Source organism: Narcine bancroftii, chromosome 7 (genome assembly GCF_036971445.1).
Source record: "Narcine bancroftii isolate sNarBan1 chromosome 7, sNarBan1.hap1, whole genome shotgun sequence".
Taxonomy (NCBI): Eukaryota; Metazoa; Chordata; class Chondrichthyes; order Torpediniformes; family Narcinidae; genus Narcine; species Narcine bancroftii.
Window position 1 is genome coordinate 64,189,714 of NC_091475.1, and position 20,275 is coordinate 64,209,988.

The window sequence follows — 20,275 nt, forward strand, 5'->3', positions numbered from 1 at the left end:
GTTTTCTGAAAAGGTTCCACATGGGAAGATTGTCAGGAAGGTTCAAATGGTGAGGTAGTAAACTGGATTCAATATTGGTCATAAGGGAGAGGCCAGAGAGAGGTAGTGGATGATTGCTTCTCAGACTGGAGGCCTGTGACTGGTGGTGCCTCAGAGATCAGTGCTGGAACCATTGTTGTTTGTCATCTATTTCAATGATCTGGATGATAGTGTGGTAAATTGGATCAACAAGTTTGCAGATGACACTAAGATTGGAGGCATTGTGGACAGCAAAGAAGGTTTTCAAAGCTTGCAGAGGAATATGAACCAACAGGAAAAATGGGATGAAAAATAGCAGATGGAGTTTAATGCAGACAAGTTGAGTTGTTGTTTTTTGAAAGGACAAACCAAAAACTGACACATACAGTTAATGGTCGGGCACTGAGGAGTGCGGTAGAACTTTTATAATTCCCTGAAAGTGGCATCACAGGTGGACAGGGTTGTAAAGAGAGCTTTTGGGATATTGGGCTTCATAAATCAAAGTATAGAGTACAGGAGTTGGGATGTTGTGATACAAGACATGGGTAAAGCAAAATTTTGGTCACCTAACTACAGGAAAGATATCAATTAGATTGAAAGAGTGCAAAGAAGAATTACTAGGATGTTGCCTGATCTTTAGGAACTGAGTTACAAGGAAAGGTTAAATAGATTAGGACTTTATTCCCTGGAGTGTAGAAGAATGAAGGGAGATTTGATAGAGCTATTTAAAATTATGAGGGGATAGACAGTGTAAATGTGGATAGGCTTTTTTCACTGAGGGTCAGTGAGATATAAACCAGATGACATGGGTTAAGGGTGAAAGGGAAAAGATTAGGGGAAACTTCATCACACAGAAGGGGTGGGAGTGTGGAACGAGCTGCCAGCTGAAGTGAATCCAGGCTCAATTTTAACATTTAAGAAGCATTTGGACAGGTGTATGGATGGGAGCGGTAATGGAGGGCCATGGACTGGGTGCAGATCGGTGGGACTAGGCAAAAAAAATGGTTTGGCACAGACTAGAAGGGGTTTGAATCCAGCACTGTCTGTAAGGAGTTTGTACATTCTTCTCATTGTCTCTGTGTGTTTTCCCCAGGGGCTCTGGGATCCACCCACCATTCAAAAAGAGTACTGGGGGCATAGGTCATTTGGGTGGCATGGGATCATGGGCCTAAATGTCCTGTTACTGTGGTGTATTACAGGAAAGATATCAATAAGATTGAAAGAGTGCAGAGAAGAATTATTAGGTTGTTTGCTGGACTTCAGGAACTGTGTTACAGGAAAGGTTAAACAGGTTCGGACTTTATTCCCTGGAGCATAGAAGAATGAGGGGAGATTTGATAGAGGTATTTAAAATGATGAGGGGGGTGGATAGAGTAAATATAGATGGGCTTTTTCCACTCAGGGTAGGTCAGATACAAACCAGAGGGCATGGGTTAAGGGTGAAAATGGAAATGTTTAGGGGGAGTATTGGGGGGAACTTCACAGAGAGAGTGGTGGGAGTGTGGAATGAAGTTCCAGCTGAAGTGGTGAATATGAGCTCAATTTTCCCATTTAAGAAGTATTTGGACAGGTATAGGGAGGGGTATGAAGGTCTATGTACTGGGTGCAGGTCAATGGGACTAGGCAGAATAATAGTTCGGCACAGACTAGAAGGGCCAAAATGTCTGTTTTCTCTGCTGTAGAGTCCTATGGTTCTATGGTTTTACCCTGTGTGACCACCTCACCCCTTTATTCTCTTGCCTCTCTCTTCCTTCGTCTGGAACCTGCCAATCAACTGTCTCTTTCTCCTAACTCTGCTTGCACCCTCCCCATCTCTCCATCATCCTTCACCCCTCCAGTTTCACCAATCTCCCACTGACTCCTGCATGATCCTTCCCACCTTGTCTTCATGATATCTGCAACCTCTCCTCCGTGCTCTCAGCTCTTCTGAAGGGTCGCAGCCCAAATATCAACCATTCTTTCTCTGCCATGGATGCTGCTTGACCCACTCAGCTCCTCCACCAGACTGTGTGTTACTTCAATCTCGGTCCCAGTTTGTTTTCACATGACAGCCAAAGGTGAGAAAACATTAGCAGGAAGGAAAGTTTTATTGATACAGTGTATTCACATCACTTTGTGAACACCCAAATTGAATTTAGCAGTTTAAAAAATTGTCTTGAAATGCTGTCATTGTTTAACACTCAACCTGGTCCCACATACAGCAGCTTGAATCTGAGCCTTCTGTTTGAGGAAGAAATATTGGATAAGGGATAACTCTCCTCATCTTGTTCAAAAAGGAGCTTTAAGCTGTGTCTTTCAGAATCAGAGCTGGCTTGGAGGCTCAGAGGCAAGGTAGTGCATTTCTTTTTTAATATAGTTAAACCTCTGGTATCTGGTACCTATGGAGATAGGTAGATGCTGGATAAGTGTATTTTTCCGGTTGCTTGAGACTCTTACAATGCCTAACTAATACACCTGCATTTGCAATAAACAGTTTAAAAGACAAAAAAACAAGAATACTAGACTGTACTTACAATGATCGAACTTCATTTGCATGAATATATAAACCTTAAAGCATTTTACTTATTTTCAGTCACATTCTTTGAAAACATTTAACCGTCGCTGCAGCTGCAGGTTCCTCCCCCTCCACAGAGCCGCCCAAAAGACAAGCAATAACATTATAGATAATTAACCCTCCTCCTCCAAGTTTACAGATAAAGCCTCTGCCCAGAGCAACTCTTACTAAGCAGGGATAAGGGAACACATCCCAACAGCAAGCGGCATCAACCCGATCTTCATCCTGGGTGATGCCATTGCTGTTTCACACAACATTATTCAAACAGCTGCTATGAGCTGCTACAAGGCACTCCGCTGTCTGAATATTTGCTCCCATCTTCACCAAAGGTTTATGTGTTACTTCAGAACATTTCTTCAGAACATTCAGAACATTGGTGAACATTTACTTTTACAATTTTATACCTTTGTACTTTAAACATAGTATTTTATTCTCATTTATTTATTTATTTATTTATTCTTTCCTCGTTTTTTTTTGTGCTGGTTACTTGAGGCTGCTGGTTGCTTGAATTCCAGAAACCAGGGGTTTTAAAGCATTTATGTTTGTCCTGGGTGGAATATCCAGGCCAAACACTACCTCATGGGAGACCCAGTTGAAACTTGCTCTTGCATCTACTAGATTACATCCCTAGCAAGTTGGTCCACTTTAGAAGGGCCTAGGCCCAAAATGATGGTCACCCTTTACTTCCCATGGACACTGCAAGACCTGTAATTTGTGCAGCATCTGCAGAAGTTAACATGTCACAGCTCATTCTTGGGGCAAGATTGACAAACTAGCCCAGGACTCTTTAGGCTTGGGACTCTGCACTCAGGAAGTCCCAATGTCATTGTCCCTCTCCTTGGACTCCCTCACTGCTCCAAACCCCCAATTCTCATCCTCAAGCTCACCTAGACCTCCTGAAGGGCTCCAATCCATGCTGTCTCCCCACCTGACCCAGCAGAGTGCTGCTGTCCTGCCAACCAATGCGCACCATTCAAAAGGTTTCAGGAGCAGGTCAAAGTTCGTGGGTGTGGCCTAAATCCTTCATGCTCAAGTGTCAGGAATGGGAGAGAACCTTCTTCCTCAGGGGAGAGAGTGCAATGCATTGAACATCAACCAACATTAACGATGAAGACAAGGTGGTGCAGGGGAACCAGTACAGAGGCCTTGCACTTCTATGGAAGTGATCAGATGTTTTACTAGTATAAATGCATGTACAATATGTGCACATTGTTCAAATGCCCCCTACAATTTCCTCCCTTAACTCAGCAATGGGAAAGAGAGATGGCTCTTCAGTTTTTTAAGGTTAAAGAACATTGAAGGGGAATTTATTGGCTTGGACTGAAATATTATCGGGCAGTTCCTTGTTTTGGTCAGAACTCTCCTCCATCCTATTGTGGTCATCGATGCGGACGGAAGTGACTAAGGTCTGGACTGAATAACGATGGACACTTTCTGTTCCACAGATCACTCAGCTGGTGGGCATCAAATACTTCCAACATGATCAACGGAACGGATGGATCCACTTTTCATCCACTGATCAACAAGGATGAAGCTCTCTACATTTTTGCTCCTGATATTTGCAGGTGATTGAATAACTGTGACATTAGTGCTGTGTGCACTGACATTGGTGAGGCCACTTCTGGGACACTGTTTAGGGCTCTGGTTGCCATGCCAACTGTACGCTCTCCCTGTGTCAGTGTGGAATTTCTCCGGGTGTTCAGGTTTCCTCCCACACTCCACTTTGGTGAGACCAAATGTGGACTATTGTGTGCCATTTTGGTCACCTAACAACAGGAAAGCCATAAATTAAATTGAAAGGGTGCAGAGAAGACTTACAAGGATGTTGCTGGAACTTGAAGCACTGAGTTACAAGGAAAGATTAAATAGTATAGGACTTTATTCCCTGGAGCTTCAGAAGATTTGATGAGGTATAAAAACATTATGAGGAGAATTGCTAAAGTAAATGCAATCAGGCTTTTTCCACTGAGGTTAAGTGAAACAAGATCTAGAGAACATGCAGTAGGTTAAGGGTGAGAGGTGATATATTTAAAGGGAACATTAGGGGGAAATTCTTCACACAGAGAGTGGTGAGAGTGTGGAATGAACTGAAGCAGTGAATTCGGGCTCAATTCGAGCAGTTAAGAAAAATGTGGATGGAATGGGTATAGAGAGATGCAGGTCAATGGAACTGGGCAGAATAAGAGTATGGCACTGGCCAGATGGGTTGAAGAACCTGTTTCTGTGTTGCAGTGCTCTATGGTTTATGGTCATGTGGTGCTTAGTAGGTTAATTGGTCACATATATATATATTTGGGCAGCACAAGCATTGTGGGCTGGAAGGGCCTGTTACAGTGCTCTGTTTGAATTAAATTTATTTAACCTGGAAAGGGTGTTAAAAAAAAATGATTCACAAGGATGAAACCAGAACTGGAGGGCTGGAGTTACATGGAGAAACTGGAGACTTTCACTAGGATGCAGGTGGTACCTTATAGAAGTTCATGAAATCAGGAGAGCAACTGTTAAAGTAAACAGCTTTTTTCCCAGGGTAGGGCAATCTAGAACTAGAGGCTATAGATTTAAGGTGAGAGGAGAGAGATTTATAAGGGACCTGAGGGCACCATCTTCTACACAGCAGGTGATGGATATACGAGCTGCTAGAGGCAGGGACATTTACAAGGTTTAAAATACATTTAGACAAGTGCATGAATGGGGAAGATAAATGGGCTAAACACTGAGAAATGGGATGACCTCAGATGGGTATCGTGGTCAGCATGAACATTGGGCCCAAGGGCCTGGTCCTGGGCTGCATAATTCTATGATGACATCTACAATACAAGACCTACATGAAAACCCAAAGGACTGGAAACACTCAGTGAGTCAGGCAGCATCAGCGTTTCAGGTCAATAACATTTTGTCAGAATTGGAAAAATGGTAGTGTTTTGAATGGGAGAGGAGGGAGAGTAGAGAAAATGAGAAAAAATATGAGCAGAGAAAAATGTCCTACGTAATGGCCCTGACTGCTGGAGTCATAGTTTACAAACATTTCAGGCTACTCATTATGCCTCAAGTCTGTGCTCCCTCTCTACTGGGGCTGGACTTCCAGTGCCATCTCCAGAAAATTACATTGAAATTCGATGTGCCCCATCCCCCCTTCATTATCTGCAATGAATAACTCACAGACGGCCCTCTGTGGCCTCAAAGTCGACCCCTTCTGTCCACTGTTCACCAATGCAAGCCAGTGTCCACCAGGTGTAGATGATACTGTGCAGATGACAAAGTCTTCATTAAGTTGGAGATTCAGTGCTTGTTGGGTGAGGGCATCATCAAGCCCAGTAATAGCTCTTGGAGGGCCCAGGTGGTTGTGGTAAAGAACAGGAAAAGAATAGGATGGTCATAGACTACAGCCAGACAATCAACCAGTATATGCAGCTCGACGTATACCCCCTTACCTGCATATCCGATGATCACCAGATCACACAATATCAGGTATTCTCTGAAGTTGGTGTATCACCAGCTCCCAATTCACCTGGAGGACCATCAGTATACTGCATTCAAGGTGGATAGCCTCCTCTACCACTTCCTCTGGATCTCTTTCGGCATCATAAACGGGATTTCTGTCTTCCAACAGGAGATGGAACATGGTGGACCACTATAAACTGCAGGCCACCTTCCCATACCTAGATAATGTTACCATCTGTGGCCATGACCTGCAAGATCATGATGCAAATCGCCATAAATTCCTCTGGGCAGCAAAATGCCTGAACCTTACTTAAATCAAGGACAAATGTGTGTTCTGGACACCACGACTAGCCATCCTCGGCTGCGTGCCCGAGAACAGCAACATTGGCCCCAAGCCTGACCGCAGGCATCCATTGCTGGAGCTGCCTCTCTCATGTACCCTCAAAGCACAAGAGATGCCTCAGGTTCTTCTCTCGTTATGTTGAATGGCTCCCCAATTATGCACCAAGATTGTTCACTGGTCAAAGCCACTACTTTTCCCCTGCTGGCAGAGGTCCAATTTGCATTCAACCATATCAAAGATGATATCCGTAAGGCAACCATTCATGCCATAGATAAGTCCACACAACAGAGTGATCCATCCGAATTTGCCCTGGCTGCCACACTCAACAAAGCGGGCACACCTATCACATCTTTCTCACACACCCTCCAGGGCCCTGAAATTTACCACTCTTCTGTCAAGAAGGAGGCCCAGGCCATCATGGAAGCTGTACGCCACTGGAGGCACCACCATGCTGGAAATCAATTCACCCCCCTCACGGATCAGCGAGCAGTTGCATTCATGTTTAATAATAAGCAAAGGGGAAAAATCAAGAATGATAAGATGCTCAGGTGGAGAATCAAGCTGTCCACTAACAACTATGATGTCTTCTACTGGCCTGGAAAACTTTACAAGCCCCCGGATGCTCTATCCCATGGGATCTGTGCCAGTGCCCAAATGGACAGATTGCAGACCCTCCATAATAACCTGTCACCCTGGAGTAACTAGGTTTTTCCATTTTATCAGAGCTCGGAACTCACCATACTCTATTGAGGAAGTCCAGACGATGACTAAAATTTGCCAGGTCTGCGCTGAATGCAAACAATTCTACCGACCAGACAAGGCACACCTGATCAAATCTACCCACTCCTTTGAGTGTCTAAGCATTGATTTAAAGGGGCCCCTCCCCTTCTCCATCCACAATGTCTACTCCCTTATAATCATCAATGAATACTCACATTTCCCTTTTGCCATTCCCTGCCCGGACATGATCACAGCCACAGTTATCAAGACCCTCTGTAATATCTTCACGCTCTTTGGGTACCCTGGTTTCATCCACAGTGACCAGAGGGACATCATTCATGAGTGATGAGCTGTGGCAGTACCTGCTGGCCAGGGACATCACCATGAGCAGGACCACCAGCTACAACCCTAGAAGGAATGGGTAAGTGGAAAGGGAGAATGACACAGTGTGGAAAACCATCCTCTTGGCACTGAGGTCTTGAGGCCTCCCTGTCTCTCAATGGCGTGAAGTCCTCCCAGATGTATTCCATTCTGTCCAGTCATTTTTATGTACAGCCACTAACAATACACTTCATGAATGGATGTTTGCTTTCCCGAGGAAGTCTGCACCAGGGACTAAGCTTAACTTCCCAGGACCAGTCCTGCTTCGAAGTACACCAGGCAGTCTAAGACTGACCCACTGGTCAAGGGCTCACCTTCTCCACACTAACCCCCTGTATGCCTACGTTGTCTTCCCTGATGGGCGGGAGGACACGAGCCTTGATCTGGGATCTGGCACCATCGGGTGCCCCTCTGACTACTACTGACTACCAACAGAGTACCCATTTCTACCTAGGGGTCTCTGAACCTGTGGCTGACCACTCTCCACCCCTGGCTACTGTTGTCACCCATGATGCACCAGCACCACCCTCCCTTACCCCTCACCTGTTTCCCCCTCCCCCTTGATGAACTGTAACCGGTGATGACAGGCCAACTGCACAAGCTGCTCAGAATGGTATGGCAATGCCCCAACTATTACCATGTCATTTGCTGTGGTAAAGGAGACCCCCTGACAGACTTATATATATGTATATTTGTTTCATCCTTTTTTTTCTCACCCTGCAGGACTCTTCTTAAAAAGGGGTGAATGTGGTAAACCACTGTTATGCTATGATTGGCTGCTACCGGATGGACACTCCTCCCGAGACCAATCCTACCCATAGCCCTTTGCATGCTCCCCATTCCACTCCGCCTTGATCAGTCAATGAGGTTGATGCTGTTCCAGTCTATAGTTAATAAAAGCCTGATAGTTTTACAGCTTCAGTCTTTTGTGATTATTGATGATACATTAGCTAAAAAGATAGATTGAGAGAGAGGTGACAGAGAGAGAAGAAAGAGATGTGGTGAGATATAAAGATAGAGAAAGTGAGAGAAAGAGAGAAAGGCGGTTGGAAGTGTGAGATGTAGTGAGTGGTGAACATCTGAAGGGATAATACTCGGGATACACAACAGGTCTGACAGCCTCTGTGTAAGGAGGAGTGTGAAGCAAATGTTTCAGGCCAGCTCTGACACAAACTGGAAAGGGTGGTTCACTAAAATTCAGGAACAGCTGGGAAGGGATGATGGGGACATCTGAGGTGAGAAGGTGGAGTAATTGAGGGGAATGGAGGGAGAAGTATCTGAGTGGAGGGAATGGGCGGTGGAGGTGAGCAGAACAGGAGCAGGGTAAGGAACAGAGATTTTGGTACAGGAGGATGGGCTGGAGAGGGAAGAGAATAAAGGGAAAGGAGTGCAGGGTTGAGGCAAGGAGAATAGAGGGGGACAGAAGGAAGAAAGGGGTAGGGAGGAATGGGAGAGCACAGGAGGAGAGGGGAGTGAGGAGTGATTTCTGGTGGGACATGCTAGGGCCCAGAGTTTGTGGGTGAAAGGATGTTATCTTGGCACACAACATTGAATTCTCCTGTTCTTTCAGGTCCCTGAACGTTGTGTTTGAAAAAGAGGTACAAGTCAAAGGAATTGATGCATATCGATTCACAGTTCCAAGAGAGATATTTGAAATGGACAATCTGAAAAAGGAGGGATTTTGCCCAATGAGGAACTGCTGCCTGACTGGAGTTCTGGACATTAGCATCTGCAAAAAAGGTGAAGAAGTTAAATCCCCAGCTCCTGCAAAGTCAGATACATTGTAATTTACAGGCAATGTGGCCTACAGGCAGTGTAACCTACAGAAATTGTAGCTTACAGGCATTAAACCTTGTAGACACTGTAATCTACAGGTATGCAATATATAGACATTGTAACCAACAGGCATTCCAATCCATTGGCATTGCAACTGACAGGCGTTGCAGCCTTTGAGCATTGTAACCTACAACCAATGTAAATTACAGACATTACAATCTACTAGCATAGTAACCTACAAGCAATATAACCTACAGACTTTGCAGAGTAAATGCATTGTAATGTGCAGGCTGAGTTCATTCCACCTTGCACAGCCTCGCACAGGTGCACTCCTGCTTTTACCTGCTGCTGTTGACACAATATTCTCATCCCTCGTCGAAGGCAGTTACAAGATCTGAAATGTAGACTTATGGTGAAACTTAACTAGAGTCCCCTCTCCCCACTCACTATCGGCTCCTCCTCAATCCATCCCTCTCTCTGTCACTCCCCCTCTGCTTTCAACACCTCCCCTCAGCTCCAGCTTCCACCACACTGCTCCTGTCTTCCCCTCCTCATCTGCTGTCCACACTAATTGCCTCCTCCACCAGCTACGACAAATAGTTAATTCATTGACCTTGGTGAAGACATCACTTCCACACAGACCCTGCCATTATAGAACTATCGAACGCTACAGGACAGAAAACAGGCCATTCCATAACCCTCCAGGCCTCTCCCATTCATATATCTATCCAATTTATTCCTAAAACTCAAGAGCAAGCCCACATTCACCACACTAGATGGCAGCTCGTTCCACACTCCCACCACTCTCGGAGTGAAAAACTTCCCCCTTTCAGTTTAAAACTATGACCTCTCATATTTATCTCCCTTAATCTAAGTGGAAAAAGCCTGCCTACATCCATTCTGTCTATACCTCTCATAATCTTGTAAACTTCTATCAAATCTCCCCTTGTTCTTCTTCGCTCAAAGGAATAATGTCCCAACCTGTTTAATCTTTCCCTGTAACTCAACTCCTGAAGACTCGGCAACATCCAAGTAAATCTCTGCACTCTTTCAATCTTATTGATATCCTTCCTGTAGTTCGGTGACCAGAACTGCACACAATATTCCAAATTTGGCCTCACCAATGTCTTAAACAATGTCAACATAACATCCCAACTCCTGCACTCAATACTTTGATTTATAAAGGTTAAGATGCCAAAAACTTTCTTTATAACCCTGTCCACCTGCGACACCACCTTCAGATCTCTCTGTTCCTCCACACTCCTCAGTGCCTGACCATTGGGTCATACACAGCGGTGTATGTCTAACCTTGGTTTGACCTTCCAAAATTCATCACTTCACACTTGTCTGCATTAAACTTCATCTGCCATTTTTTTGGTCTATTCTCCCAGATGATCCAGATCCCTCTGCAAACTTTGAAAATCCAAAACCCCTCCTATCTTAGTGTCATCAGCAAACTTGCTGATCCAATTTACCACATTACCATCAGATCATTGATATAGACAACAAACAACAATGGTCCCAACACAGATCCCTGAGGCACACCACTCGTCACAGGCCTCCAGTCTGAAAAGCAACCATCTACTCCCACTCTCTGTTTTCTCCCACACAGCCAGTTTACAACCTCATGTCAGAACCTTCTGAACTAACCTCCCCTGTGGGACTTTGTCAAAGGCTTCATTAAAGTCCATGTAGACTACATCCAGTGCCTTTCCTTTATCCACCATCTTAGAAACCTCATCGAAGAACTCTATAAGATTAGGAAACACGGGGGGGCGTGGCAAGATGGTGTAGAAGTGGAGGATTGCAATGGCTACAAATGTGAAGAAATCAAAGTCTCAGTTACAAAAGAAATTACCTTACAAAAGTGTTGAAGAATTGAGGCCTACCTACCAAGTTGAAGCCACGGAGTCGTCAACTGGAATTTCCAAGCCTCAAAGGACCCCTGCTTGGCAGAGTATTACACTGGCGCCGATTGCGCGACCGCAAGATGGTGCCAGTTCTGTGACGAGCTCTGCCGGCCCTGACTCGTGCCCCTGTGAGCCCGGACCCATGGGCGGTTCAGCGGAGTGGGGTCAGACTCGCAAGCCCGCAGTCGTTCCTGGTGATCTAGGAGCATGCAGTGTAGCATCGGAAGATACACCTGGGCGGTCGGTGACTCTTCCGGGCATGCATGGTGCGTCGTGAGTCCGAGAACTATTAGAAAAGGTGTGGGCTGTGGGGGAGCCTGAAAGATGGCAGGCTGATGAGGTCAGCACGCTGTCGACGGGTATCCAGACCTGCAGCCACATGGGAAGAGGAACCACTGTATCTAAAGAGGAAGAAAGCACAGCATTATTGGAATCAACACAGGAAGAATATATGGGGACTGGGACCAGAGAAGGTAGGCCTCAAGGGGAAGTGATGGAACCTGGACTGGATTCTGTATTTACAATATTGGAAGGGATTGCTCATCAAATGGAAAACATGTCAATCCAGATGTCTATTCAGATAAATCAAGGATTTATGGAAGTGAAAACTAAAATAAATAATTTGTGTGAAGAGATGACTTCTATGAAGAAAGAAATGACTATAGTTAAAAGTGATGTGAGTAGATGTATAAAAACAGTGGATATTCTACAGGATAATTTAAAAAAATTGAAGATGCTTTTTTTGAATGTAAGAATCAAGTGGATCATAATAGAGAAAAAATGGAAAAAGTGGATTCTATTGTGGATTGGGGGATTCAGAACAAGGAATTATTGAAGAAAATTGATTCATTCGAGAATCAAAGTTGAAGAAATAATGTAAAGAATGTAGGTCTCCTGGAAGATATGAAAGGTTCAGATCCGGTAAAGTTTTTAAGAAATGGATCCCTGAGGTATTGGGCAATTAATTTTTTCTGGATTGTCTGGAGCTAGACCAGGCATATAGAGCGTTGAGGAAAAAACCATTTCCAGGTCAACCACCACGAGCAGTTTTGATTCGTTGTTTGAAATATCAGGATAGAGAAATGATACTACGAGTTACGGTGCAGAAGGCATGGCAAAATCAAACTCCAATGATGGTTCAGAATAACAGAGTGTTTTTTTATGCTGATCTGAGTCAAGAAATTATTAGAAAGTGCCGAGAATTTCATTCAGCTAAAGAAGTATTATGGTGAAAGGGTTATAAATTTGCTTATCGATACCTGGCTGTATTGAAAGTTTTTTATGGGAATTTTCAAACTCAATTTTTTGAAAATTACTATGATGCATTAATTTTTGCTAATTCATTGCCAGATCTGTGAGGAAGTGGACGGTCACCATTATCGTCACCTAAAAGGAGGGTAAATGGGAATGGGAATGGGAAGAATGGGAAACATGGAAAGAATGGAAAGAAAGTTGAAATGACACAAAGTCTTCTTGACATTGAAGACCCGGAACAATCATTGGGCTGGAATCATTGGGTTGAATATATTTGATTATGTACTTTATGAAAGTCTGACTGCGGGGGGTGGGTGGATGACACTGAGACCTTATATTCATCTGCCACTAGTGGGTTTTACCACACCCAGATTTTTAGGGAGCTACTACTTTTTAGAAGCTTGTTTGGGGTAGTATATTTTTTCTATTTTTTTTTACTTTGTGGAATTTTTATATAGGGGAGGGTTCAGAATATTAAGGGAATTAGAAAGGGGAGCAAATTTATAGTAGTGTGAAGTTTATTACTAACAAAATGTCTAATTTGATTTTTGCAACTTTTAATGTTCAGGAATTGAATAATCCCATTAAGCGTAAATGAGTATTGGCTTACATAAAGAAAATGAAAGTTGATATTGTTTTTTTGCAAGAGACACATTTGACTGAAAAATAACATTTGAAATTGAAGAGAGAGTGGGTTGGTCATGTGTTTTCTTCTTTTAATTTTAAAGCAAGTGTTGTAGCGATTTTAATCCATAAGAAATTACCGTTTGAATTGGAATTATTTGAAGGAAATGCAGGGAGGGTTTTGATGGTGTTGGAACCAAGGGTTAAAGTAATCATGGAAAATATGCCTATATACTATTCATTATGTATTCATTAATCCATTACTATGTAACAATTTACTATTTACTTCAATTATACTGTTTAAGGGCAATATTAATGCAATTAAGTAACAGCTACAGCATGTAGAAAAGTTGGCTAATTATAGTATGTGTAGAATCTACTGACTCCAAATACAAAGAGAGAAAATACTTTCATCCCCAAGGTTACACTGCTAATTGTAAAGCACACATGGGAGTACAGGATAGCAGATAGGAGAAGTTAGACAGAATGAGGTTGGAGAAACCATCGGGACAGTGATTTATTCTGAAACAGGCCGGTGACAGGAAGATAAGTGTGCTGCAAGGATAAGAGATAAGAGTACCATGACTGAGAATGTTAGAGACAAACAAAATGGATAAACCAATTTAGTAGGAATGATAAGCAATAAGGATACACGGGAGGTGTTGATTAGAACCGAAGACTATGGCCAGACGAGAACAAAGAAATAATTAGAAATATCTGAGGTATGAATTGACTTCTGATCAAAACAACAGGAGGAAATGCAGGGAGGGTTTTGATGGTGAATTGTAAATTTTTTGCTGAATCATGGACCTTGTTAAATATTTACGCACCTAATGTAGATGATGAACGGTTCATGTCAGAGGCTTTTTTTTATTGTTAAATCAGGCTAATGAAAATATTTTGATTGGGGGAGATTTTAACTGTGATTTAGATCCTTTATTGGATAGATCTCTGAAAAGTATAAGGAAATCAAAGACGGCAATACAAATAGGAGCTTTGATGAAAGATTTGAATTTAATTGATGTTTGGAGGAGAGTAAATCCTACAGAGAAAGATTTTTCTTTTCATTCATCTACAATAGATTTTTTTTGGTATCAGCACATTTACAAGGTAGAGTACCTTGAATATAAAAGCCAGGTTGTTCTTCTCCTGTGTAAGTCCAGAAGTGGTGCAATTGTCTTATAGATGGAGGTTTAATACAATGTCACTGAAGAAATCAGAGTTTATTACTTTTGTTAAGGAACAGATTGCTTTATTCCTGACTGAGAATACTAATTCAGTAAGTAGTAATTTTGTATTGTGGGATACTTTTAAAACATATTTGCGTAGGCAAATTATTAGTTACACTATGAAAATTAAAAAATAATATGTGGTGGAAAGTTTATCATTGAAGAAGCAAATGACTGAGTTGGAAAAGGAGTGGAAAAAAGCCTACTCGCATCCACTGTGTCTATACCTCTCATAATCTTGTAAACCTCTATCAAATCTCCCCTCATTCTTCTTCGCTCCAAGGAATAAACTCCTAACCTGTTTAATCTTTCCCTGTAATTCAACTCCTGAAGACTCAGAAACATCCTAGTAAATCTTCTCTGCACTCTTTCAATATTATTGATATCCTTGTATCTGCTTGGGCATTGAGATGATCAATGCAGATTTTCAGTACCCTGCCAGGTACGCTATCAGGGCCTGGCACCTTGTTCACTCTTAACATAACATAACAATTTACAGCATGGAAACAGGCCATTAGGCCCTTCTAGACTGCACCGAACCAAACACCCCTCTCTAGTCCCACCTCCCTGCACAATGCCCATATCCCTCCATCTTCTTCTCATCCATATACCTGTCCAACCTTTTCTTAAATAATATAATTGACTCCGCCGCCACTATTTCTCCCGGAAGATCATTCCACACGGCTACCACTCTCTGAGTAAAGAAGTTCCCCCTCATGTTACCTCTAAACCTCTGCCCCTTAATTCTTAACTCATGTCCTCTTGTTTTAATCTTTCCTCCTCTTAACGGAAATAGTCTATCCACGTCCACTCTGTCTATCCCTTTCATAATCTTAAATACTTCTATCAAATCCCCTCTCAACCTTCTACGCTCCAAAGAATAAAGACCTAATCTGTCCAATCTCTCCCTATACTCTAGATGCTTAAACCCAGGTAACATTCTGGTAAACCTTCTCTGCACTCTCTCCACTCTGTTTATATCCTTCCTATAATTAGGTGACCAGAACTGCACACAGAACTCCAAATTAGGCCGCACCAACGTCTTATACAATCTCAACATCACCTCCCAACTCCTATATTCCATGCAATGATTGATAAAGGCCAGCATACTAAAAGCCTTCTTCACCACCCTATTCACGTGAGTTTCTACCTTCAGGGAATGATGTACCATTACTCCTAAATCTTTCTGCTCTTCTGTATTCATCAATGCTCTCCCATTTACCACGTATGTCCTGTTCTGATTCTTCTTACCAAAATGAAGCACCTCACACTTATCACCATTAAATTCCATCTGCCATTTTTCAGCCCACTTTTCTAAGCAGCCCAAATCCCTCTGCAATCCTTGAAAACCTTCTTCATTATCCACTATTCCACCTATCTTAGTATCGTCTGCATATTTACTAATCCAATTTACCACCCCATCATCTAGATCATTAATGTATATAACGAACAACAATGGGCCCAATACAGATCCTTGAGGCACACCACTGGTCACCGGCCTCCAACCTGACAGACAATTATCCACTACCACTCTCTGGCCTCTCCCTTTCAGCCAATGTTCAATCCATTTGACTATCTCAAAATTTATACCTAAAGACTACACCTTCTTAACTAACCTTCCATGTGGTACCTTATCGAAGGTCTTACTGAAGTCCATATAGACAACATCCACTGCGCTACCCTCATCCACATTCCTAGTCACCTCTTCAAAAAATTCAATCAGATTGGTCAAACATGACCTTCCTCCCACAAATCCATGTTGAGTGCTCCTGATCAGACCCTGTCTATCCAGATGTTTATAAGTACTATCTCTAAGAATTTTCTCCATTACCACAGACGTCAAACTTACAGGCCGATAGTTGCCAGGCTTCCTCCTTGAACCTTTTTTAAATAACGGAACCACATGCGCAATGCGCCAATCCTCCGGCACTATCCCCATATCTAATGACATTTGGAAAATTACCGCCAGAGCCTCTGCTATTTCCTCCTTCACTTCTCTCAATGTCCTGGGGAAGATCCCGTCTGGTCCCGGAGACTTATCCACCTTTATATTCTTCAAAAGCCCTAAAACTACATCTTTTGTAATCTCTATATTCCCCATATTTACCCAATTTGCTTTTTTTATCTCACATCTCCCAATATCCTTCTCCTTAGTGAATACCGAAGAAAAGAAACTGTTCAATATCTCCCCCATTTCTCTAGGCTCCACACACAGTTTTCCGCTCTGATTCTCTAAGGGACCAATTTTGTCTCTAGCTTTCCTTTTACCATTAACATATTTGTAGAACTCTTTTGGATTAGTTTTCACCCTGCTTGCCATAGTTTCCTCGTACCTTCTTTTAGCTTTCCTAATTCCTCTCTTAAGATTCCTCTTACATTCAATGTATCTTTCAAACATCCCCTTAACTCCATGCTTCTTATATCTAATGTATGCCTCCCTTTTTCTTCGAACCAAGTTTCCAATATTCCTTAAAAACCACGGCTCTCTCAAATCTTTTGCCCCTACATTGGCTTCAGAGACTTATGTTTTTACCTGACAAAGGGCCCGAAACATCCCCTGGATGCTGTGTGACCTGCTGAGATTCTCCAGCATGTTTGTGTATTTCATTCTACCAAGTTTCAAGTGGTTTCTGCGGTGTCCTCTTGTGCACCTAGAGGCTGACATTGATCATCTCAACACTGTCCTTTATCCCATGAACAAGCATTCCTTTTCTTTTGGTCTGGAAATTTAATGGTCAGCATCTACATTGCTTGTTGACAAATGTTCAAAATACCATGTATTGCTAACTGACCCACTTGCAGAGATTTTTTGATCACTTTGGGTTCCATCCAATCCATTTCTGATGAGTGATTTTAGCTGGTTTAAATGCTGTGGGAGGGGCTTACTAATGCACAGAATCACAATTCCTCTGAACATGGAGCTCTGGATTTTCGGGTTGTGAGGGATTCTAAAGGTTTCCAGTGCTATCTCTTAAGAATTTAAGGTTAACTTCCAGTTTATTATCATCCAATTGTACAAGTACAACCAGGGGAAATACGGTTCTTTGATCCTCGGTGCAAAAACATGCAAACCTACATTCATACATAACACACATATAGACAAACGATACACATGCAGTATATTTACGCATATATAAAAATAAATAAACATTGTTAAATAAACTAAATAGAGTCCCAGAGGGTTTGTATGAGCAGTTCATCAGTCATTCAGCAGTCTCACTGCCCGGAGAGAGAAGAAGTTTTTCAGCCTGGTCCTGACACTTTCCAGTTTGCATTCATCTTTAACATTAACTTTGTCCTTATCAAGGTTTATAAAATCATGAGGGAAAAGGATAAAGTTTATTCCCTGGGCTAGTGATTCTAGAACCTGATAGCATTAGTTTATGGTGAGAGGGTACTTGTTGTCCAAAGATCCTCTGGAAAAATGGTAGGTGGAATTTAATGTGGATAAGTGTGAGGTGTTGCAGTGTAGAAGGACAAAGCAAGGTAGGACAGACATGGAAAATGGTAGGGCACCGAGTAATGCATTAGAACAGAGGGAGTTGGGAATTAATTAATCTGGAAATTTAATTTCCTGAAAATGCCATCACAAGTAGAGTCAAAAAGAGAGCTTTTGGCATCTTGCCCTTTATAAATCAAATTATTGAGTACAGGAGTTGGCATGTTATGATGAAGTTCTCTAAGACATTGATGAGGCCAAATTTGGAATATTATGTGCAGTTTTGGTCACCAGAAAGACCAGATTGAAAGAGTGCAAAGAAGATTTACAAGGTTGTTGCTGGGACAAGGAACTGAATTACAGGGAAAGGTTTATTCAAGCTGAATTGGCAAATGGAGCTCAATTTTGATGATTAAGAATAATATGCATAGGTACAGAGAGTATGGAGAGCTATGGTCTGGGTGCAGCTCAATAGGACTGGGCAGAATAATAGTTTGGCACATACTAGGTGATCTGAAAACCCTGTTTCTGTGCTGTAGTGTTCTATGGTTCTGTGACTGTTCAGTTGCTGACATTGGTTCAACCCTACTTTCAACACTGACAGACCGTTGCCAATGGGTATAAACATTGGCGCACTCCTGAAGGCTACATGGACAATATGTGACAAGGTCCCACATGGGAGGTTAGTTCAGAAGGTCCAGACACTAGGTATGGAGATGTTCTAAACTGGATTTGAAATTGGCTGAATGGGAGAAGACAGAGAGTGGTAGTGGATGATTGCTTCTCAGACTGGAGGTCTATGATTAGTGGCGTGGCCACGGGTTCAGTGCTGGAACCATTGTTGTTTGTTTTCTATATCAATGATCTGGGAAATAGGATCAGCAAGTTTGCTGATGACATTAAGATGGGAGGCACTGTAGACAGTGAGGAAGGCTTTCAAAGCTTGCAGAGTGATCTGGACCAACTGGACCAAAATGGGCCAGATAGTGGTGGATGGAGTTTAATGCATTTTGGAAGGACAAACCAAGGTAGGACATACATAGTAAATAGTCGGGCACTGAGGAGCGCGGAGGAACAGAGGGATCTGGGAATAAAGATACATAATTCCCTGAAAGTGGTATCACAGGAAGACAGGGTTTTAAAGAAAACTTTTGGCATCTTGGTCTTCATAAATCAAAGTATTGAGTACAGGAGCTCGGATGTTATGGTGAGGTTGTATAAGATATGGGGAGGCCAAATTTGGAATGCTGTGTGCAGTTCTGGTCGCCAAACTACAGGAAGATTGAAAGAGTGCAGAGGAGATTTACAACGATGTTGCCAGGTCTTCAGGAGTTGAGTTACAGGGAAAGATTGAACAGGTTAGGACTTTATTCCTTGGAGCATAGAAGAATGAGGGGAGATATGATAGAGGTTTACAAAATTATGAGGGGCATTGACAGAGTAAATGCGAATAGGCTCTTTCTACTTAAATTAGGAGAGGTAAATACGAGAGAACATGGCTTTAGGGTGAAAGGGGAAAGGCTTAGGGGGAACATTAGGGAGAACCTTTTCACTCAGAGAGTGGTGGGTGTGTGGAACGAGCTGCCATCTGAAATGTAGGCTCACTCTTAAGTTTTAAGAATAAACTGGATAGATCCATAAATTGGAGAGGTCTGGAGGATTATGGGATGGGTGCAGGTCAGTGGGACTAGCAGAATGATGCTTCAGCACAGACTAGAATGGCCAAATGGCCTGTTTTTTTGTGGTGTAGTTTTCTATGGTTCTATGGAAGGATAATGTTTGTTTTGGGAAAGGATGCATGGAGTGATCACTCCTTCTGAGCAACTGCCTGGAACAAAGCACTACTTTGGGCTCTCTAAAGGTGGAACAAATTCTTGCTCCGAGATATCTTTGAATTTCTCCCCTTCCCCCCTCCCCCCACCCTATGACCTCTAGCCTGTGGCCCTGTGTTCTTTCCTCTGCCCCTCCCATCACTCCCCTCCCCCCATCTCTTTTTTCAGGCAGATTCCTTGAGGAAGGGCTGAGGCCTAAAATGTTGGTTAGGTATCTTTATTTTTGCTGCATATAGAATGCTACATGATTGCTGAGTTTCTCCAGCAATTTTGTGTTCACTTTGAAAAGCTAACCCTCTTTTTAAAATTTCCTCAGGAGTTCCTATCATCATCTCTTCTCCGCATTTTTACAATGGGGATCAGAAGTTAGTGAATGATATTGAGGGAATGAAACCTGATGCGATAACTCACCAAACTTTCCTGGACTTGGAACCCGTGAGTAAGATAGAAACTGTGTGTGTTTGTCAAATTCCCTCCACGAGCTTCCTCTCAGTCTAAAATTCAGTAACACAGAAAGTGTCATATTATGCGAAATGTCTTTTCAAGTTGCCATGAGCATTGCCCAGCACCCCATTAAAAGAAAGAGAAGCAAAAAGGAGTCCCTTCAGAGACACTGAGAGCCATGGTTTTGCATCCAGCGCCCCCACAGCCTCTGCAGTCGCACAGACCCCTGTTCTCTCTGTTGGTAACCCAAGCTCCAGATACAATCAGGAAACCTTCAGCGCATGAAGCCCTTCATGCCCTCAGCACCCTC

At 42.8% G+C, this 20,275-nt stretch overlaps 1 protein-coding gene across 3 annotated transcripts in view; it reads left to right on the plus strand.

Annotated features, from left to right (window-relative positions):
- Window positions 1-20,275, plus strand: part of LOC138738975 (lysosome membrane protein 2-like) — a 120,893-nt gene that overhangs the window by 78,118 nt on the left and 22,500 nt on the right. For all 3 annotated transcript variants that reach the window (XM_069890253.1, XM_069890254.1, XM_069890255.1), the window contains 3 exons: window positions 4,018-4,137; window positions 9,028-9,197; window positions 19,838-19,956. In XM_069890253.1, the coding sequence (XP_069746354.1) occupies window positions 4,018-4,137; window positions 9,028-9,197; window positions 19,838-19,956 (409 nt within the window). The remainder of the gene's footprint in view (window positions 1-4,017; window positions 4,138-9,027; window positions 9,198-19,837; window positions 19,957-20,275) is intronic.